The sequence below is a fragment of the Hylobates moloch genome, unplaced genomic scaffold (genome assembly GCF_009828535.3).
Source record: "Hylobates moloch isolate HMO894 unplaced genomic scaffold, HMol_V3 SCAFFOLD_2, whole genome shotgun sequence".
In the NCBI taxonomy this organism is placed as follows: domain Eukaryota; kingdom Metazoa; phylum Chordata; class Mammalia; order Primates; family Hylobatidae; genus Hylobates; species Hylobates moloch.
Window position 1 is genome coordinate 22,244,465 of NW_026652277.1, and position 23,374 is coordinate 22,267,838.

The 23,374-nt window shown below is 43.6% G+C and overlaps 1 protein-coding gene across 2 annotated transcripts in view; it reads right to left on the reverse strand.

Moving 5' to 3' along the window:
• PIP4K2A (phosphatidylinositol-5-phosphate 4-kinase type 2 alpha) overlaps positions 1-23,374 on the reverse strand; it is a 180,218-nt gene that overhangs the window by 24,571 nt on the left and 132,273 nt on the right. For both annotated transcript variants that reach the window (XM_058432231.1, XM_032169558.2), the window contains 2 exons: positions 14,730-14,876; positions 9,006-9,044 (listed from right to left, as the gene is read on the reverse strand). In XM_058432231.1, coding sequence (XP_058288214.1) covers positions 9,006-9,044; positions 14,730-14,876 — 186 coding nt within the window. The remainder of the gene's footprint in view (positions 1-9,005; positions 9,045-14,729; positions 14,877-23,374) is intronic.

Below are 23,374 nucleotides of genomic sequence, written 5' to 3' on the forward strand. Positions count from 1 at the left end.
CATCTGTGACTAGCATCCAGATGTGAACATCTTATAATTTTTATTTTGAATCTGTTTATGTATGAATGTGGAAAGAGAATACACCTCAACATACTTGTGAAACAGTGCTGTAAGTGAGCTGCGCAAAACTGGAGAAGCGTAAGTTATAATTGTTAGGGCCGGCAAGACCTAGCTGTTGGCAATTTTCCCTCAAGCTAATATGTAAAAAGTGAAATTTATTCCTTTTTTAAGACTGTCATATTTTATGACCACAGCTCTATGTGGTGATGTCAAAGGTGACGGTTTGGTCTTCCTCCACAAACTGGGATATGACAGCTGAACTGCATACAAGACCTACAAAACAGGACCTACAGGATGGGTTCCTTCCAGTAGGAACAGAAGATTCTGGTGCAGATATCTATGGTGATAATCTAAGAAATGTCAAAGGCTGAACACTCAAGGAATTTGCTAACTCCTCTAGATTTCTGGTTTAATACTAACATGTTAAAGATCATTATTTAATTAAGAATTATACATCTGTAGCAGCTTGGTTTAAATTCAGACCACATACTGAATTTTGGAAGTCTTCTCTCCACCCCAACTTTTTCTAGAACTGACTAAGTTGTTAGCTTGAAGACATTCCCATACCTAACAGCACTGCTCCATGTGTGCTTGGGATACTCTGAGTTGATTTCATTCCAGTGAGATAAAAATTAATCTGAGGCAAATGAGAGCTGATGCAGCACCATAAGCCATAAGTCATAAAGCCTTGAGGATTTTAATGCTGTCATCTGAGTGAAAATCTGGAAAGTGCTCACAAGAGTCACTGCATGTGATCCTCTCTTTGTCACGTGCCATGCTTACCAGTTAGGAGAAATTCTAAATGAAGCTTTAAAACTTCATTTCCAGAATACCCCTCATGGTTTATGGGGTTCTTATCTATATCTGCTGAACAGAACATTTTTTTTTTCCCCATCAATCATAGCAATCACCTTAATCTATATCTGGAACAGAGAAGATTTTTGTGATGGTCAGGCCAGGACTTCTCCAAGTGGGGCCGACTGCTGAACCACATCTCTGAAGGAAGGTCCAGGAAAGCTTCATTTGAAACAAGAGATTCTCACCAACACTACAGCATGAGGAGCAATGATGCAAGCCAATCTTTTAATTTTACAAACGAGGACAAAGTCAGATGACCTATACTGAAACCCCATTAATGCAGCCCTGTGCCCCCAGGGCTGGGACTCAGATCCCCTAACCCTCTGTTTGGAGTCCTTCACCCAAATCTCCCTTTTATAAAATGTCTCTTGTGGATGTTACTGGTGCCGCCTTTAAGGTCTGAGAAAGAAGCCCTGCTTCTGCCGTAGTGGGAAACTTTCCCCTGCACTTTGGGTAGTAGGATTGGTGTCCCTAACACTGGCTGGCAAAGGGGAATGATTCCCTTCTATCTCAGAAGAAAAGGAATTTTACAGAAGGCGGTTAAAGCATTAGCTGAATTGAGGGCCTAAAAAGCTTGACAACCCCCCTTTAACCGATGATCCGCCCACAGTGGAAAAGGAGGCACTTCTTAGCTGAGCGGCAAATAAAGATTTCCAGAAGGATACACTGCTGTGCTTTTGTGTCACGTTTGGGGAGCCCGCCGCCCTGGCCACCTCGCTTCAACGGCAGCCCAGATGACCAGATAGGGGTAGTAATTAATTACAATTTGTTACAATTTAAAGACCACAAAAGAAGTGTTGAAAACTGGTTTCGAAAAGCATTTTTAGACGTAAGGGTATTAATGATTAATCCTCTCAAACCCTCAGTTGGTAATAGGTAAAATGTCGGAGACGGTGACAGTCACTTAATTGCTAGTGCAATTCACAGTGCCTGAGAATCGACAAGGCGGCTTTTTGTAGCCCATTATCAAAGTGTCAACAATGATTATTGCCAATATAGTTACACAAACGCCAATTGCAGGGCAGCTGTTTTCTTTCAAACGGGTTTCAGGAAGGCTGTATGTTAAAAGGAATCTTCTTATTATGACCCTACGGCTCCATTACACATGCTTTACTTTACCTAATAAAATCAGACATGAGTTTTGAGAAGAACTGTGCAGGATGATGAACGAAATGCATATTTGTGTAAATCCCCAGGACTCTCTCTCTCAAGAACATGGGCTTTCTAAAGAGTCAGGTCAAATCCCCCAGAAATCAAGTGAGTCCAGTTATGTTTTCTTTTACTTCCCCAGGTCCCCTGCTGAGTCGCTCGCTAGCAGGCAGCATGCTAAGACTGTCATTTGTAAAAAGCAGCCCGCTCAGCTATAATTACTAATTTGATGTCACACTGGAATTGCAGCGCAGCTGTGAAAAGATTGACCACCAGGGAGGTTCGCATTTCTCTGTCTCATTTAGAGGAGGCGAAACTGCTGGAGCCATGAATGGGAGATGCCCTTCCATTAAAAAGGAAAGAATTAAAGAATAAAACAAGTCACAGCAGCTGTCAGAATTTGACAATGGTTATTTTTTTTTTAAAGCACTGTTCTGCTCCTAAAAAAAACTCAAGACATCTGTACATGCATGTTCTGAGACTTGTTGCCATGAAAGTGATTCCATTGTTAGAATATAACTTATTTCCTTCAGTTCCATCTTCATGATTATGCTAATGCAAATCACACTAATTACATGTCAAGCTACAATCTAGGAGATGGGACTTGTCTGCACCTATAATGCTAAATATTTGAAATGACAGTTTCAAAACTTGTCATCAACAAGTTAAAAGTATGGAAAATTAAAACAGTTATAATGACTCATATGAAAGAAAACCTGGGAAGAATGAGAATTGAGATTACTAATTAAACTATGTCACCAGAGATTCTCTATGCAGATTTTTTTTTTTTTTTTTTTCTGAGACACGGTCTTGTTCTGTCACTCAGGCTGGAATGCAGTGGTGTGATCACAGCTCACTGCAGCATGGACATCCTGAGTTCAAGAAATCCTCCCACGTAGCTGGGGCCACAAGCGTGCACCACCATGCCCAGCTAGTTTTTTGTATTGTTTGTAGAGTTGGGGGTCTCGCTATGTTTCCCAGGGTGGTCCTGAACTCCTGAGCTCAGGCTATCCTCTAGCCTCAGCCTCCCAAAGTGCTGGGATTACAGGCATGAGCCACCATGCCCAGCCCACTAGAAAGATTGTTCTTTGTACCATAATGATCATTTGGAAAGGAATATAGTTATATATATATAATAGCAATGAATATTCTTGCAAATCATTTCATTTATAAAAGGCTAAAATGTAGTAAATAAGTGTTTTTAGCCTTCCCCAAATATTTCAAACCAGAGGTACCAGTAGATTGTTTTGATAGCATTTAGTAGACTGTTTTGACAGCATTTGTTCCCATGATGTCTGATCATGAAAAGGAGTGTTTATGATTTGTGAACACAATGAATGGTATGTTTTTTGGAAGAGTCAAAAATCCTAACTGATCATGGAAAGAAAACCCAAAGGTTGGCAGAAAAGGGAAAGCAAAGACTTTTTTTAAAAGTTAAAAAAACAAACAATGTTTTTAAGAGTTCGGCTTGGCTGGGCACGGTGGCTCATGCCTGTAATCCCAGCACTTTGGGAGGCCGAGGCGGGTGGATCATGAGGTCAGGGGATCGAGACCATCCTGGCTAACACAGTGAAACCCCGTCTCTACTAAAAATACAAAAAAATTAGCCGGGCGTAGTGACGGGTGCTTGTAGTCCCAGCTACTCGGGAGGCTGAGGCAGGAGAATGGCGTGAACCCGGGAGGCGGAGCTTGCAGTGAGCCGAGATCGCGCCACTGCACTCCAGCCTGGGCGACAGAGCGAGACTCCGTCTCAAAAAAAAAACCAAAAAAGAGTTCAGCTCTATTAATACATTTCATTTGATCTATTACAGTTTAATAAACATTTCTAGATCCTACAAAACACTGCCGTATCAGAGAGAGAAGGCATGGCATAATCTCTACCGAGCCATGAATGACAACTTTCCCCTGGGCTCGTTCTAGACGTGCTTCTCTTCTCCACACGCTCCTCCTGGGTGACCCACCCACTTCCCTGTCTCTGCTGACCGTCCTTCCACGGAGGATTCCCAAGCCCTTTGTTTTCAGCTAAGACCCCCCGTGCAGCCTCTCGTGCCTATTGGATATCTCTGTTCTGATGCCACCCTGACATTTCAAATGCCTCCTCTCTTTCTTGTCTGGGATTGCTGGGGGTGTGGTCGGTGAGGGTGGGTGGGAGCCAGACTGCAGCAGGTGATGAAGTGAGGAGGAGAAAAGGAAATGGTGGATGTTTCTTTGGCCATTTGCCCTTTTACTGTGCATGAATGAAGGTACATTTTGATCTCCATCCTACTGTCAAGGCAGGCACACTCTCCATCATTTACCAATTTCTATTACTTTGACATTCCACATCTTCAAGCTATTTCCTCTTCCCCTTCCCAAGTGAGCATTTCTAATACAGAAGGGTGGGTGGGGTAGCTTTATGCAGCCTCTGCCTTCTGGAATAAGAGTTATTAGAAACCTCAACCACAAAAAGAAGGCTGGGGCACTGAATTCTTCCCCAGGGCAACTGTGTAGACAATTCTAACGTTTGCACAGTGTAAGACACAGTGATAAAAACTGCATTATATGTACAAGTTTTACAAATATGTACATCTGAAAGTATGAGCAAAAATGCTCAAGCTCTTCAAATAGAGGAAATATAAATTGTTTTGCTAACATAGTATGAAACCAAATAATTTATTTCACTACTTTAGAAAAAAAAATCAAGTTTTAGAATCAACTGTTTCAGCACCATATTTAACTCTGAAACAATGTTTTTGTCAATGTAGTAACTTTTTCCTCATTTTCACAATGGGATTAACATGACTTTTTGATAATATGCCCTTAAAGGAGAGACATGAACTCACAAACATTTACAAGGCAGTGTGCCATAGTGGTTAGAAATGTGCGCTATCGGGCTGGTTACCCCAGGCTCAAACCCTGGCACTGGACCCTGGATGAAGTTACTAAACCTGTCAGTTAAGCAACTTCATCCACTCAAAGGAAGTAATGACAGCACCGATCTCATCTGGTGACTGTTAAGGATTACATGACATAATTCATGTACAATTTAAAACTGTCTGGTATATAGTTTGTATTCAACCAGTGCCAGTTGTGACTTCCTCTAAGCCTACCTCCTAGGGAGATGTTTTAAGGAATGATGGCTACATGTTCGTATTAGATACAGGATAAAAGCATCCTAGCAGAGTCCTAGAAAGATGAGTTCTCGGTCAAACAAAGTCTATTATTCTCTTTTCATAGAAAGCTATACCAATAAAGGGGCTAAACATTTTTTGGTGAGGAGGGCAGTAAACTGTGGTTCATGCCCTGGGTTTCTGGAAAGTGTGTTAAGTCCTACAGGTGGAACAGTGGAAAGGAAGATAGGTAAGTGAATATCCTGCTTCGCAGGGACCGTTACAGATACAGGAAGTCAAATACATGTGGCTTTTCTCTCTGTGTGCCCTTGTTTTATGATTTAGGCTTCAGCAGCAACCACGCCATTAGCTGTAACTGTCCGTGTTGGCAGTGTTTACTGTCAGAGCAGGACCAAGCCCTTGTTGACTGAACCTGAAGAAATCAAAATGAATGAAGGAAAAAAATCTTGCTAGTGGTAGTCCCAAGGAACTTTGGAAGAAAGTAAAAACAGACCCACCAACATGGGGCATCATGTGACTCAGGGGCTGGCCTGTCGTATGATGCTGAAGAGCATGTGTGACTCTGTATACGCTCTGGTATTTCCTCTGAGGAGAAAATCTCAACAAAATTTAGCCTCTGAGCTTCTCATGGGCTAAAACTGAAATATCTGCTGAGTCTTCAGTACCTGGAAGAAACATTAACTCATGGCAGCATGGAAGTCGACAGTCACTGTTTCTGCCTCTTCTGGCCAAAGCCAGTGCCTTAGAGGGGTTTTACACGAAGGTTGAATTTTCAAAATGTACATTCACTGATGTACAGTAAAAGGGCAAATGGCCAAAGAAGCCTCCACCATTTCCTTCTTTCCTCCTTACCTGCTGCAATCTGGCTTTGGTCCCCACTCACCCTCACCGACCAGGTCCCCAGCGATTTCCCTGTGGATACATCCCTGGACAACTCTCCATTCTTACCCTACCTGGCCTCGCGAAAGCATCTGACACTGGGAAGTTCATTTTCTCTGGTTCCTGGGAAATTACTAGAGTGAAAGTTTCATGAGGATGGGGACTGCACCAGCCTAGTTCCACGAAGCATTTCTTACAATGCTTGGCAGAGTGTGTACTCATCACAGACGCTCAATCGGTATCTGAGTGAGTGACCCAGTGTCTCCTGGCTCCTGTAAAAGGTGATTCTGGGCTTGTTCTAGACATGCTTCTCTTCTCCACACACTCCTCCTGGGTGACCTCACCCACTTTCTTGTCTCTGCCAACCGTCCTTCCTGGGAAGATTCTCACACTCTTTTTTCAGCTGAGAGCCACTGTGCTCAGGGACCCCAAACAGAGGGACCAGCTGAAGCCATGACAGAAGAACGTGGAATGTGAAGATTTTATGGACGTTTATTAGTTCCCTAAATTAATACTTTTGTAATTTCTTACACCTGTCTTTACTGCAATCTCTAAACATAAACTGTAAAGATTTCATGGACACTTATCACTTCCCCAATCAACACCCTTGTGATTTCCTATGCCTGTCTTTACTTTAATCTCTTAATCCTGTCAGCTGAGGAGGATGTATATCGCCTCAGGACCCTGTAATAATTGCATTAACTGCATAAATTGTACAGCATGTGTGTTTGAGCAATATGAAATGTGGGCACCTTGAAAAAAGGATGACAGCAATTGTTCAGGGAATAAGAGAGAGAACCTTAAACTCTGACCACTGGTGAGCCAGGCAGAACAGAGGCATATTTCTCTTCTTTCAAAAGCAAATGGGAGAAATATCACTGAATTCTTTTTCTCAGCATGGAACATCCCTGAGAAAGAGAATATGTGCCTGGAGGTATAGGCTTATAAACAGCCCCCTCTAGGTGCACCTGTCTCTTATGGTCAAAACTGCAGAGATGAAATAGACACCAGTCTCCCATAGTGCTCCCAGGCTTATCAGGAAGAGGAAATTCCCGCCTAATAAATTTTGGTCAGACCGGTTGATCTCAAAACCTGTCTCCTGATAAGATGTTATCAATGACAATGGTGCCCGAAACTTCATTAGCAATTTTAATTTCGCCTCGGTCCTGTGATCTCACCCTGCCTCCACTTGCCTTGTGATATTCTATTACCCTGTTAAGTACTTGATGTCTGTCACCCACACCTATTTGCACACTCCCTCCCCTTTTGAAAATCCCTAATAAAAACTTGCTGGTTTTTGTGGCTTGTGGGGCATCACGGATCCTACCAATGTGTGATGTCTCCCCCAGATGCCCAGCTTTAAAATTTCTCTCTTTTGTACTCTGTACCTTTATTTCTCAAGCCGGCCGACGCTTAGGAAAAATAGAAAACAACCTACGTGAATATCAGGGCAGGTTCCCCGATAACTGACATTTCAAACTCCTCCTCCTGCTCGTTTGCTATTTCAGGGAGTGGAATGAACACCTACCTACCCAACTGCCTAAACCAGAAACTTGGGGGTCATCCTTAACCCCCTTCCCTCTATGCACACTCCCTGGCACCTCTGGCACTCAATCCCTCAGTTCTGTAGATTCGTCTTTCCAAATCTCTCTGTAATTCATCCACTTCCACTACATCCCAGCTCAGGCCAGCATCTTCTCCGGGATACTTCATCGGCCTCTCCGACAGGTCTGGCTTCCTTCCCTCCGTGGCCTCCTCTCTCCCTGCAGCAAATGCACCAAATGCTCCTCACCCTGACTCTCATGCCCTTGCACCTGCGCTCTTCCTCTGCCTAACTCCTATTGATCCCTTCAGGTTTCTGGACATCATCTCCTGCAGGAAGCCCTTCCTTGACCCTGCCCAGCCTAAGCCAGGTGCCCTTGCTATGTGCTCTAGAGCTCCCTGAGTGTCCTGTCTGAGTGTTCACCCCATGATAACATAATTTTCTATTTGAGGTCTGCATCCCCTGCTAGATCTTTCTGTGTGTCTTGTTATTTTAGCCCCTGAAGCTAGGATAGTAGCCACAAAAATACTCACGAACACCTCTGAATGAATAAACAAAAGTAGATTTGCAAATCTACAAAATTCAACTCAAAACTGCTATCATTCTAAAAGAACAACTTTCAAACAACTTTGAGCCCTGTTTTCAAATGGAATAGTTAAGAAAAAGGCACTTCCCAAGGTGACAAGAAGGCATAACTAAGAGTATCGATGTACCCTTTACATAAGCACGTGTTGACTTGAGTTAGTTTAGGTTTACATGCAGGAAGCTACTTCCTAAATTCCTATTCAAACCAATCCTTCAAGTTGACTCGATCTATAATCTTGCATTGTAAACTAAACGTGGCTCAAATACTACCTAATGTCCAATAAGCCAGGAAGAGAAAAAGAGATGCAGCCTTCTTAATTTCTTCGGCAAAAAATACTTGAATCATGTCTTAATAGTTGGAAAGGAGTTTGAGGCTCATCCAAGCTAACATTCTACAGGTGAGAAAGCAGACTCATCGATGCAAAGAAATGTATTCAGGTCACATTCGGTTTGATATTGGTGAAGCAGTGTTAGGTCCTGGTTCCCTGACCTGCAGGAACGCACTCTCAGCTGTCAGTGCCATTTTCGATTATAAGTTTACTGCACAGGTGGCTGTGTTTTTCAAGAGCAAGTTGCATGTGGAATGTTCCTTCCGACCATGCTTGCAATAAATAACTATTTCACTATTCAACAATTTGATGAACAGAAATTAAGTAGAACTCTCATCGGGTCAATAAAGTGTTTCTGGCTGGTGGCAGCAGAATGGGGAACAGGAAGAATCGCAATGGCAGGGGTGGGAGACTAGAAAGAAAGAGTAAAGGTGACTGGGAGTGCGTGATCATGCCCCCAGGACACGGGGAGACATACAGCAAGGTACTTACCTTTTCTTTGTCACTAGCTTCTCTAGCCACCGTAGAGCCCTGAAATACAAGGAAATAATAAAAACATGCACATAGGAGGCATTGGGATTCACACGCGGAAAATATGAAAATGACTCTGGGCGGAGCAGAGAGCCGGCGCAGCACCCGCTCTGCTTCGCAGCCCACGCGGAATGGGCTTCTCATCCCTCCCTGACCATGGCTCTCTGTCTGGCCTGTGCCCCCTTCTCTGCAGGTATTCCTGGCCACTGGCTGCTTCTTCAGCCCTGACTCTGTCACGCTCACCTGTGTTTCTGTGGTTCTTGTCCACCTGCTGGAAGTTAGAAAACCTGACCACCACTTACTTGAGCAGTAACTTACTCAACACTGGATCAGCCCCACACTTTGCTCCTTGTATCAACTGCCAGAAATAGTCAGTCTTGTTATCTTAAAGAAGAGTCCCACTAGCTGGCTGCAGTGGGACCACAGGGGCGTTAAGTGCCTCTTTCCCCACGTTACATCTTCCAGATTGGGCACATCCTCGCGTGCTGACTTTTTTCTGCAACACTCATTGTTTTCTCCCGTCTTAGAGTTACTGATGAACACTCTTTCCTTGCGTGCTATACATCAGTCCCCCATGGCCACTCTCTGACCCCACTTACTTTGGAGATTCCTTCAAAGACACACAGTTATTTGTACCTCTTTTGTGCCAGGCCCTATGCTGAGTGTAGAGGTACAAAGCGGAGGAAAACATGGCCCTTGATCTCAGCAGTCTGTGCTCTTACTGCAGTGGTGTTCAAAACTCTGCCTCAGAGCTCTGGGTTGTCTAGTATGACCTGAGTCTACCTCAGAGGCCGACGGGGAGGCTTTAGGGGTAGAGTCCAAGCAGAGAAACTTCCCGTGGCTTGTGGAAGATTTTAATTCAAAAGAAAAGCTGGGAAACAAATGGTCTGGTGAATTCCTATTTATGGATGACAATCACGGTGTCTCATACACAGCAGATGTCCTGTGTTTACTGCATAAATGGCTGGAGAAGAATCACAGGCCAATTTCCTGGGCTCCCTTCCCCTCCTGCACTGGACACCCCTAACTATCGTGAGGTCAGCCAGCCACTGGCTTCTCGACCACCTGATGAATAGGTATCTATTGCCCTGGGTTACTTGTGTTAGCCATTCATTAAATGAACTTAGTTGACTTGGGAAAAGTGAAAGTGGCTTTTAGATTGGCCATCTGCAAAGAAATCAAAATTTTTGATTACTGGCTTTCATCAAGCAGCTCAGGCATTGACTAGGATGTGAGCTTCCTGCAATTCACAGATGTGGAAACTTGAACGGAAGGGACTCCTCAAATTGGGGAAGGGAGCCAAGACCAGGCTAGGGGGTCTCCCCAGGGCCGATCTTCCATCCGCCTGGTGCTCAGTGCCCCCAGGACTAGAAGATCCGAGGGACGCTGCTGCTGGCCCAGGGAAAATGTTCAATGTTTCTTGGGGCGAGTCAGAGCAGCCCAAAGCTGACTCATCAGATGGAGATAGATAATGCGAACCATTCATGAAGGCAAACCTGAGAACTCATTCTACCACCACAGTTCTACCACCACAGCCAGAGCCCCTCTGCACAGCCATGTCTGACAACTGTTACTTGCCATGGTCTACTTTCCTTCCTTAAGGGATTCCTGAATATGGACCACAAGTACCTTCCTTTACACACTGATTTTTAACAAAATGTTCCCAAATACTTTATAAAAATTGGGACATTTGTAATACTTGAGCACTGCCTATGCTGCTGGGTATAGGAAGAAACTATTCTACTTTGAATTCTTTTTTTTTTTTTTTTTTTGAGATGGAGTCTCGCTCTGTCGCCCAGGCTGGAGTGCAGTGGCGCGATCTCGGCTCACTGCAAGCTCCGCCTCCCAGGTTCACGCCATTCTCCTGCCTCAGCCTCTCCAAGTAGCTGGGACTACAGGTGCCTGCTACCGCGCCCGGCTAATTTTTTTGTATTTTTAGTAGAGACGGGGTTTCACCGTGGTCTCGATCTCCTGACCTCGTGATCCGCCCGCCTCGGCCTCCCAAAGTGCTGGGATTACAAGCGTGAGCCACCGCGCCCGGCCTCTACTTTGAATTCTTAACCAAGTTGTTGGTGTGTGCGTGTGTGCGTGTGTTTCCCCTCCTACAATATAATCCACCCTGCTTCTGATTCTCTGGGAAGCTTCATCTGTATGCAAATGCTGATCATTAGTTTGGGAACAACAAAACACAAAACTCATCCAAGTTTAAATTAATTCACAATAAAAAATTATTAAAAAAAAAATAGAAAAGGAAGGCCAAGAGTTTAAGCCATGAACTGATGCCAGATGTACAGGTTCCATCACAACTGAGAGCACTGGCAAGAACAGAGTTTATCTATGCCACAAGCCAGAAAGGGAGATGAAATTGTGAAAAGCAAGGCAAATTAAACCTAGAATATCCAATCTCCAAGTATAATTTACTCCAAGATATGTTTACCAGATGCCTACTTGTCCGAGGCGCTATCTTAGGCATTGCAGGGGGATTAAAAAAAAAAAAAAAGTTAAGTAGAACAAAATACTTGCCCTTGAGGCACTTACACATCAAGAGAATGAATGAGGCAACCAAGATTCATTAACTCCCATATGCCATGCCTCACGCTGGACACAATACATATGCATCTTATTTAATCCTCAAAACATCCCTGCAAATGTAGGTAAAATTATCCCTGTTTTAACAGATGAAGAGACGGAGGGTCATAGAGGTTCAGCAACTTACACAAGGTTAACAAGTCATAAAAGAACAACATGTGACTTTACAGGTCACTCTGGCTTTCTCCCCTGGGAAAGTCAGACAGAGTCCTGTGTGCCCTGAGCAGTACCGCCAAGGCTCCACGAAAGAGCTGGTGCTGGCAAGGGCCCTGAAGGATGGCTGGGATTTCCCCAGGGGTAATTCCAGGGGCACAAAATGGCTTGCTTGGGCTAAGACTTTAAGACAGGACAGGACAAGGGTATATTTGGGAAGTGGATCCAGTGTGTGGGGACTTCAGAAGTTAGGAGACAAGCCTAGACCATTTCCTTCACTTAGACTAGCATTTCTCAAAGCATGGTTCAGAACCCTGGGGTCCCGAGACCAAAACTATACAAAGCCAAAACTATTTTTATAATAGTACTGAGACATTTGCCTTTTCACTGTCCTGATGTTTGTATAAATACTGCAAAAACAATGGTGGGAAGAACTGCTAGCAGTTTAGCATAAGTCAAACAGTGGCACCAATGGGTATTAGTAGTGTTTGTGATTAAAAAAAAAACAACCCAATGGAAAAAACCAGCACCATCTAAGAAACCCAGCATCATTTCAGAAACCTCTGAAGCCACACATCCTGGTTTTTACGACTTGTGAGCTGTGTATAAGTTGCTGAACCTCTGGCTAAGATGTTGTGTCCTACAAGTAGGCATCTAGTAAACACATGAAAGCATAACATTAAATGTATCAAATCTAGACCCAGGAGTACAGGTCTTTTCAATATTCTGTGCAGGAAATATACATAAAGCACTTCTGTTTATAAAGAAGGAATGGTTTCTTAAGAACTGTTTTTTGTGATGGTTTGAGTTATGAGCTGAACTGGCCACCTTTTTCATGAAACAACACTTTTACTTGAAAGAACAACCGACAGTCTATGTTTATTCAGATCTGGGCATGTGACTGATGTTTGCTACAAAATGAATGAAGCTGCTAGGCTCACCTCTATGCTGGGGTGCTTGCTACATGTGGTCATTTCACAGAAAACAACGGACAGGGCTTGTGGCCAGTGATAAAATTTGAGATTGCAAGTAAAAAATTGATTTTTAAAAAACTTATATCCACCACCCTAGGCCTGACCGCTTCCCAATATGTAAAAGACTTTTGTGGTGACACTTTTATGACTTTTTGATACTGTATAATGAAATGTGTCAATATTTGGAAGAGTCAAATAACTCAGTGAACCAATGTGTTCCAAATGGCAAGTGCATGCCTTGACAAAGTCACACATTCAGAACAATGCATGCAAACAGATCAATGGATTTCGATGAAGAGTACAAAAAGTTCATTGATATGATTTCAGATTCCATAATGCAACTAAGCTTTGAGAAATTACCTCTTGTCAAGCTTTGGTGTAGTATCAAAGAAGAATATCTACAATTATCCAAAAAAGTTGTTAAAACATGCTTTAACAACTTTCCAAACTTCATTATTGTGTGAGTTCAGATTTTCTTCACATACTTCAGCAGCATAACACCACACAGATTGACAGCAGAATCAGGTATGACATTCCAGCTATCTCACATTAAGTCAAGACATTACGGAGATTTGCAAAAATGTAAAACAATGCTACTTGTCTCATTAATGTTTTTGCTTTTGGAAAATAGTTATTTTTCATAAAAATGTTAACATGTAATGGTTTTCTCATTTTTAAAGAAACTACATATTCTAATATTTATTATATTAATTTTTAATACTGTAAATATCCACAGACGCAACTCACATCTGCAAAAGCTTTTGAGGGTCCTCTTTTAAGAGTGTGAAAGGGTTGAGACCAAAAAACTTGAGAATCAAATGTCAGAGACTAGAGTTTGGCAAACTTTTCTGCAAACAGTCAGAGGGTAAATGTTTTAGGCTTTGTGGTCCCAAATGGTCTCTGTGGTAACTACCAAACTCTGCCATTACAGTGCAAAAGCAGCAACAGACAATACAGAAACAATGGGCTTCGCGGTATTCCAATAAAAACTTATTTATAAAATTGGCCCAGCTAGGCGCGGTGGCTCATGCCTATAATCCCAGCACTTTGGAAGGCCAAGGTGGGTGGATTGCTTGAGCTCAGGAGTTCAAGACCAGCCTGGGCAACATGGTGAAATCCTGTCTCCACCAAAAAATACAAAAAATTATCTGAGCATGGTGGTGCGTGCCTGTGGTCCCAGCTACTTGGGAAGCTGAGGTGGGAGGATTGCTTGAACCAGCGAGGCAGAGGTTGCCATGAGCCAAGATTGCGCCACTGCACTCCAGACTGGGCAACAGAGGAAGACTCTGTCTCAAAAAAAAAGTCCCTCAAGCAGGATTTGGCATTCAGGCAAGTCACAGTTTTCCAACCCCTAACTTGAACATTCGCCCCTGAGTTGGTGACACCAGAAGCCAGATTATGTCACTCCACTCTCAGAATTGCCAGGGGCCCCCCTTTCTCTCCAAGCCTTTGAAATGGTCTCTGTACTTACAGTTCCCTCTGCCAGCAATATTCTTCCTCAGCTCATTTCCTCATCTTCAAGTCTGCTCCAATGTCATCTTTCTCAGGGGAACCTTCCCTGACAGAACTATTTAAAACTCTCCCCCTCTTTAATTCTGTCTATAGCACTTCTGGGTATGCTCTATGACTAACTTATTACTTTTACTTACTGCCTGTCTTTACCCACCAGAATGTCAGCTCCCCGAGTGCAGGTTTGGTTTGTTCATCCCATCATTTCCAGCATCTAGAACAGTGCCTGGTATGCAGTTGGTTGAATATTTAAGTAGATGTGATACCTCTAACGTGTGCCAGTGTTTTTTGGTGAGGCCAGCAAGCACTTACTGCCTCATAGGAAGGAATACACTGCTACTTGTCTGGTAGCTTTAAGTGCTGAGTGGCTCCTAAGCATTTCTGATGATCAATGACAACATTTACAATGCAGAAGAGTAAGCTTGAGTTACTTTACAAAAACTCATAAAATCAATCTCACCTTTAAGTCGTATTTCCTATATACAGACAAACGGTGGCTGAATACATTTCTTGTAACTATCACATATATTTCAACTCCATCAACATTAAGCCGGTACATGCCCAAGAATTGGGGAAGAAGGGTGATCCCATGACATTCCACTATGTACTGCATAGGAGAGAAAGAAAAAGGAAAAAACATCCAATCAAAAGATTGTTTCCTTAGATGTAAAATACATATGCCTATGGTGTTTATACAAAGTGAAAACCTCCAGCCATTAGGGTCTTATTTACAGAAAATGACCACATTTGTACTGCTTACCAATCACATCTGTGTTCACCATCTCTACACAGAAAAGAAAATTCAATTTTATCTCCAAATAGATTTTTTTCCAACATTCCAAATGGAATTTGTATGGTCAAACCTTGGATATGATCGTGTAAGGCAAGAGGACACGTGACTGTCTTTCTCAAATTCCTTTTAAGGGATATTACACTCCACCTAGTATCTCTGTCTTCTACCCCCAAAGCCCTGACTACAGGGCTGAAGCAGAGCGACCTGGCTGCTAAAATCAGCTTCTCTAACAGTGTTGAAGACGAGATTGAAGAGGAAATTGTGGAAAGCCCAGTGTTAGAAGCTGGGAGGTCTGAGCTAAGCTTCCCATGAGAGCAAGGGAGAAGGGGGCAACCCCTGTGACCATAGCACCCTCGCTCCTGCTCTGCCAGCAGATGGGGACTGCCTGGTCCCTGCTGGTTTCCACCAAGTTAACTGGACAAGCCCAGGGTTGACACCATTTCCGAGGAGAGTTGCAAAAACACAACACGACCTTGGCTGTTTTTCATGACCACACTCCAGAGGGCCACAAGATGGAGCCACTTCTCCCCAAGAGCAGATTTTCACAAAACAGGGGTCCCTCTGCACTTCCCAAAGGAAGCTTAGGTTTTCCTTCCTTTAAAATCATGGGGAAGGAATATTTCAAAAAAGCTCTATGTCCATTGACACGTGTGAAATCTCCAGAATAATAAACAGCATAAATGGTGAGATTCCATTACTGTAAATACCATACGTGTTGGGCATATTCAGAGACGCTAATGATGCAACTGGAGGGAATTCTGATCCTTTTCTATACTGCTTGAATTTTTCATTTTCTTTCTTTTTTTTTTTTTTTACAATGAGCATTTTATAAAAAATACAAAAGTAATTAGAATGTCCTTTCAAACTTCTTAGTTGTAAATACCGTTAATAATCAATTCTGATAATATTTAACCACCTTAAGAATGAAAAAGTCTTTGGTTTTGATCGTTAAAGATAAACAGCATTGGTACTTGATTCTCATTTTTGCCATCTAGAGTTTTGGCAAGTTTTAAAGATGCCTCTTCGCTTTCTTCTTATTGACAATAACTGAGCTATATATTTTAATCTCATGTAATTCCTGAGTAAGTTTCACCTTGTTATTTGAAATTAGATGAGTGAAACATTTTCTATTTCCTTTCAAAATATAATAAAATGAGTTTTGCTAATGCAAAACAGGTAGTAAATAGCCATTGGGTGAGAAGAAAATTTCTCACATCTGATCTAGAGAAATGAAAAGGGGTTCTTGGCCTCTGTAGAAAGGTGGTTGGTTGGGTCTTCAAACATGGACACTGAGGAAGTCTAGTCTTCACGTGCAGTAGAGAGAACGTAGGTTTGCGAGCCAGAAAGGTGTGTGTGTGTTTCCTGGCGCCTCCATTTACAAGCTGTGAGATCTTGGGCAAGTTACCAAATCACTCCACAGTTTAGCTCCATTTTCCAGAAAAAGAGCCTAATTCCTACCTCGAAGGCTGTCTTGAGGGTTACGGGTAAGAGTATGTCAAAATACTTCACACGATGCTGTGTACTACACTATACTGAAGACGACAGTGATTGTTTTCATTCAAAATTCTGTTAAGAAATTTTAATGTTACACCTGTTTTGTGCTCCCAACTGACATACAGACATGTAATGGGTGGGGTCGGCTCCGAGGCAGTTATTTCTGAGGCCCACAAGACAGAGTCCCTGCCTCAGGGGACACACTGGTTTTGGTTTTGCTGCTCAACCCCTCGCTGAGCTCTCATCATGGACTACCTTTACAGAATCCTGCCATTCCTCTCTTGATTCAAGTTGCTGTGCAGAGCCACAGACAGCTATGTCTCATAGCAGAAAAGAACCATTATTCATGCTACAAATATGGTCAAGAAATCTTCTGAATATTATACAGCAAATCATTGACTAGTTGCCCCCACTTAGGAAAAAACACCCATACAGATTACATTCTATACCTCCCCTACCTTAAACATTAGCTAAATTACTACACTGAAAAGAGACAGATCGAATCTATCTACTTCGCCAGGTGCGGTGGCTCACGCCTGTAATCCCAGCACTTTCGGAGGCCAAGGCAAGTGGATCACGAGGTCAGGAGTTCAAGATCAGCCTGGCCAAGATAGTGAAACCCCATCTCTACTAAAAATACAACAATTAGCTGGCTGTGGTGGTGCACACCCGTAATCCCAGCTACTCGGGAGGCTGAGGCAGAAGAATTGCTTGAATCCGGGAGGCGGAGGTTTCAGTGAGCCGAGATCGTGCCACTGTACTCCAGCCTGGGTGACAGAGCAAGACTCCATCTCAAAAAAAAAAAAAAAAAAAAAGAAAAGAAAAGTCTGTCTACTTTATCAGCAAGTCTACGCGCAGTTGTTCTCAAATGTATGGCTCACCTATGGGGCTCTTTGATGAATACCTAAAACTCCTGAGGATATGAACATGTACAAACCCACAAGTCATACCAAAGTTTATCTATTAGATTCGAGTACTGCCAAGCTGCAGGTGGTATCAAAGGTTTAGAAAGCATTAATGAGTTAAAATTTTACAGTAGAGAAAATTATACCCATTAACCGAATTTCTGGGGGGAAACACTGGGAAAAGGGCACCCTGCTGCATGCATTTCAGTGGAGGAACATTTAACTGGGTCTGTGAATGCCTGGGCTAGGGACCTCTGTTCTCCAGCACGATGCGCTGTTGTAGGTAGATGTTGACACAGAGAGACCTGAATGAGAATCCTGATGGATTCTTCCAGTTGACCCAGAGAGTGCTGAGCACAAACTCATAACACCAGCGGGCGTTAACTCCAAGGATTTCTACACACACCAGCTGCTGGAGGTCAGCCCTGAACCAGGGAGACTAGATTTACAGCTACAGCTTTAGCCAGGGTCTCACGAGCCTCAGCCACATTACACAGCTAGGAGCCCTCCTGGTCCAGCTCCGTGTTCATTACCTGTGTGACCTTGGGATAGTTATTCAACCTCTCGGTCCGCATTTGGAAACTGGGAGGTAATAATAATACTTAACGATTAAATGAGTTAATTATAAAGTTTTTAGAACAAAGCCTGGTGCACAAAAAGTAGTTTGGAAGTGTTATCTATCTTTTGAACCTTTTCCATTTTTATCAAACCTCAAAACCCCCTCATCACTCTCAATATTCATTCATAAGGCCGAGTATGGTGGCTCATACCTGTAATCCCAGCACCTTGGGAGGCCAAGGTGGGCAGATAGCTTGAGATCAGGAGTTTGAGACCAGCCTGGCCAACACAGCGAAACCTCGTCTCTGCTAAAAATACAAAAATTATCCAGGTGTGGTGGTGCAAGCCTGTAGTCCCAGCTACTCAGGAGGCTGGATGAGGCAGGAGAATCGTTTGAACTCGGGAGGTGGAGGCTGCAGTGAGCCGAGATTGCGCCACTGCACTCTAGCCTGGGTGACAGAGCAAACTCCTGTCTCCAAAAAAAAAATCAGGTGGAAAAGGGTGCCATGGGAGGGGAATGGCTTGACTTCCGGTAGCCCCACCTCCCAGTGATACAGTTTGAATATCTGTCCCCTCTAAAACTCATGTTGCAATGTGATCCCCAATGTTGGAGGTGGTGCTTGGTGGGAGGTGACTGGGTCATGGGGGCGGGTCCCTCACGAATGGCTTGGTGCCATGGGGAGAACTGCTTATGGAAAAGGGCCTTCCACTCTCCTTCCTCGCCTCTCACCAAGCCATGCCAGCTCCCCACTGCCTTCCAACATGAGTAGAAGCTTCCTGAGGGTCTCACCAGAGACAGATGCTGACACCATGCTTCTTGTACAGCCTGCAGAATTGCAAGCCAAATAAACCTCTTTTCCTTATAAATCACCCAGCCTCAGGTATTCCTCACAGCAACACAAACAGGCAAAGACACTCAGTGCTCGCACGGTGGATCCCCTTCTAAGAGTGGTCTCTCCAGTCACACTGGGACCCGTCTTGTCGGGTTCTTGGGCATCCTCCCTCTCAGTCCAGGATCCTCAACCTCTCTCCCTCCACCAGCAGCTTCTCAACAGTGCTTAAATGTGCTGAAGTTTCTCTCATGAAAGCAACAAAAACACAACACATAACATCCTCTCAATTGCAGAGATGCATGGTCTGGCACTGCCTGGATCCTGGCTTGAACGTACACTTTGAGGGCAACTGGGGACACCTGATTATGCCACTCACTAGATATTTGGTGATATTAAGGAATTTATTGGCAATTTTCTTAACCTGAGAAGTGCTTATGTTTCAGAGAAGCATATCAAAGTATTTACGGAGGAAATGTGTCTGTGATTTACTTTTGAAACATTTCTGCAAAAATAAAATGACCCAAACGTGGTAAAATGTTAATAATTGTTCAGTCTAAGTGATGGGTATATACTACCAATTTTCTGTCTGTTTGAACATTTTTACAATAAAAAGTAAAAAGAAACACAAACCCTTCTTTGACTCCATGTCTTTCCCCATCTCTGGTCTCTCTCCTGACTGGCTTCTTGGCAGAGCTGTCTATGCTTATTTTCTGTTGCTCTGTAACCCCCATCCGTTCTGCAGCTCATCCTGCTCTGGATTTTACTTTCCTATCCCTTCAGAGCAACTGTTCCCCCTGAGATCTCAATGCCCTTTGAGTGGTTAAATTTGACAGATGCTTCTCCGCCTTTCTCTCTCTTGAACCCCATGAGCAAACAGCGCTCCTGTCTGGGGCTTCCTCCCTCCCTTGGCTTCTGAGACGCTGTGTTCTCCTGGCGGTCCTCCTCCTACTCCATCTCATCTTTCCTGTTCCTTGGCCAATTCTTCCTCGTCTACATGCCCATTGTCAGGGCCCTGACCTAGATGTCCTCTCATCTTCTCTTCTTCACTGCGTACAGGCTACCTGATCTACACCTTTTGTTTACATTTCTATCTGTGTCTCGATAACTCCCAAACTTATGATTCTCAGTCCACAACCTTTCTTTTGAGTTGCACATCCATATAGGATTCATCTAGTGTAATAAGGCTTCCTACCAAATGTAAGCCCCACGAAGGTGGCAAGCACTACCCTTAGCAGGAACTCATGTGTAAAAAACATTTCATATACAACTGTTGAATAAATGAATGCAGCGAATAATTAAAAAAACACAAGATGTTTCCTACAGATGCCTACTCTCTCTGCTCTCTTTATAATTAACACCATCGCCCTTACCTCCAGGTGTTATAAATATGAAAATTCTGGATTTTGAAAGCAGAAAAAAAAACTGTCATTTATGTTGAAAGAGAAGCCCTAGATTTTTCTCATAATGGCCATGACAAACGAAGAACTTTACACAATAAGCAGGAAAAAAGCAGGCATATGTCGGGCACGAAAGGAGGAAATGAGGGTACCACAAAATAACTGTTTAAGGATGTTAATCTTAAAAAAAAAAAAAAAAGGCAGTCACATGGTTAACTTGGGGGAGAATTCGGAAATGGTCACAGTTTATCTGTTTTGGAGCTATTACCACACATGTAAACTGTACCACGCAATGTATCCTCATTCTCTAGCATCACGGGAGAAACAGAACTTTGAGGAAAGGGATGGAGCAGAACCGTAACCCTAGTGATATCAATCTGTCACTGAATAAGAGTAAAGAATCACATCCGATGATTTATACAGAATTCACACTTAAAATTCTCTCAACTTCCCAAAGTTTGTATGCACTGATAAAGCTGATAAATGGTGTTTTCCACAGAATCACGTGCACAGCAATTAAAGGACGCCCGCCTCCTTCCCCTCCAGCTCTTCCCTATCCTCACCCCTGGAGAGGAGGGGATCTTTGGGCATAACAGTGCTTAGACGTGATGCTCCCATACCAACCACAGAGGAACTTGCCTTTAAGACGCTCAATTCTGGCCGGGCATGGTGGCTCACGCACGTAATCCTAGCACTTTGAGAGGCAGGGGCAGGTAGATCACTTGATGGATCACTTGAAGACAGGAGGAGATCGAGACCAGCCTGGCCAACACAGTGAAACCCCGTTTCTACTAAAAATATAAAAATTAGACGGGCATAGTGGCGGGTGCCTGTAATCCTAGCTACTTGGGAGGCTGAGGCAGGAGAATCACTTGAACCCAAGAGGTAGAGGCTGCAGTGAGCCGGGATTGCGCCCGCACTCCAGCCTAGGTGATAGAACGAGACTTCGTCTGAGAAAAAGAAAAAAGAAAAAAAAAAAGACACCGCATTCTGATGAATATGGAGACAAGGGAAACAGGATCTGCTGACGACTCAAGCAGGGCCAAGATGCAGCCAAGACCCCGAGGTGAGGGGTGGAGATGGCATAGGCAGGAAGGGGTGAAGGAGGGAGACTTCTAGGAGCACCTGATATGTGCCCCAAATGCTCTCAGAGACACGGGTTGTATCTTTAATGCATGACGGGGACTCCCAATTTCAAGGACTCTCCATAATTAATAAGGCTGCAGTGTCTCTGTATTTATTTATAAGGTGAGATTATTGTAAATGTAAAAGAAACACCAAAAAAATTATTTCTATCTTATGTTGCTTCTAGGATCACAACTGTGAGCACATTTTTCTTCAAAACTTAAACATCATAGACAAATTAACAAAATAACTCGTAAGTGAATGCTTCAAAAACAGCAAGAAGAGGCTGGGCATAGTGGCTAATGCCTATAGTCCCGGTCATTCAGGATACCAAGGCGGGCGGATTACTTGAGCCCAGGAGTTTGAGACCAACCTGGCCAACATGGTGAAACCCCATCTCAACAAAAAGAAAAGAAAATAAAGACAGCAAGAAGAAGAGCATGTACTGGGGGCACCAGAATGCCATGCTTTTAACAACCTATTATTTGACCCGGTCATTCTCTTCTTTGTAAGAGTTTAAAGCAACCTATCTATTACCCTTTTGTAAAACACTGTTGGCTCAACCACAAGACAATCTGAGGAACCTTTGCTTCCTCTCTTCCACATGTTTAACTTCCAGATTACAAGAATGCCGAAGTTATAATGCAGTCCCTTGGGGCCACTCTTTAGGAAAGGTGCATTTCTTTCACTTTCAACCACGGTCTAGATGTGGCTACAAGGCAATCCTTCCCCACTGGCAAAAGGATGTCATCAACACAGTTGTCCCTTTCTGCGATGGTAATGTCTCGCTTTACAGACTCGACAGGTGCCAGTGCTCTAATGTGGCCCGGGAGGCTCCTTTGTAGAATGGATGAGTCTGCCAACTCCTGTCTGCAGCCACTTTGAAGTCCCAAGGCAGATGAGGCTGCAAATGGACCAAACACTGAACAATGCTGGCCGTCCCGTGTGTGGCTCAGAAATTAAGAGCCCACACCAGATAAGTGGGCTTATTCTCCTGTGAGAGCACAGGCAGCATGAACACAATACCGAAGAGTGTTCCTTTCAGCGGCTCCTCGAGCAGGGCTTTTCCCCTGAGGCATTCCTCCTGGTGGCACAATGCTCACCTGTCATTTCCACCTGTCTGACTCTGCAGGTCACCTGTAGCTAAGCCCTCCACTCACATCAAACAGCAGCTCTGCCTGGCACCTGGAGCGGAGGCTTCTAGATGCCTGCAATGCAGCCATGGCATTGAGCTTCCATCTGAGTAGGTGCTGAAAATCTACTCTCAAACTTTATAAAAGTGAACCTGATTATCACCAATTCTTCTTATACTTGCTATGTGTAGCAAGTATATTATTCTTGGGGTCAGCGTTCCTATTCTCAGTGTTAAACTCACTGCATTACCTATGCTTGCATTTTAAAATATTGTTTTTGCCCAGTTACTTAGGAGGCTGAGGCAGGAAGGTTGCTGCAGCCCAGGAGTTCGAGATCAGCCAGGGCAACACAGGGAGATCCTATTTCAAAAAAAAAAAAAAAAAATTTAAAATATTCCTTTTATTAAGCACTGTTCACTTCTGCACTGTCATAGCTGGCCACCTCTTGTCACTTCCCTTCATTACTTACCACATGATAGCTTCTGTTAATTCTAAGAGTGCTTTCAGAAACTTTCCTATTTGCTGGCTTTATTTTTTAATTTTTCTCATCTGTAACATGCATTTCCAACACTAACAGTTTTCACTTTTTTCTTTTTTTAAAAAACAATTTGCTTACAGCTGGGCATGGTGGCTCATGCCTGTAATTCCAGCACTGGGAGGTTGAGGCAGGAGGATCGCTTGAGTCCAGGAGTTTGAGACCAGCCTAGGCAACAAGGCAAAACCCCATCTCTACAAAAAAAAAATAAAAGAAATGAGCCAGGTATGGTGGCGCATGCCTATATTCCCAGCTACTTGGGAGGCTGCGGCAGGAGGATCACTTGAGGCTGGGAGGCTGAGGCTGCAGTGAGCTGTGTTTGCGCCACTGTA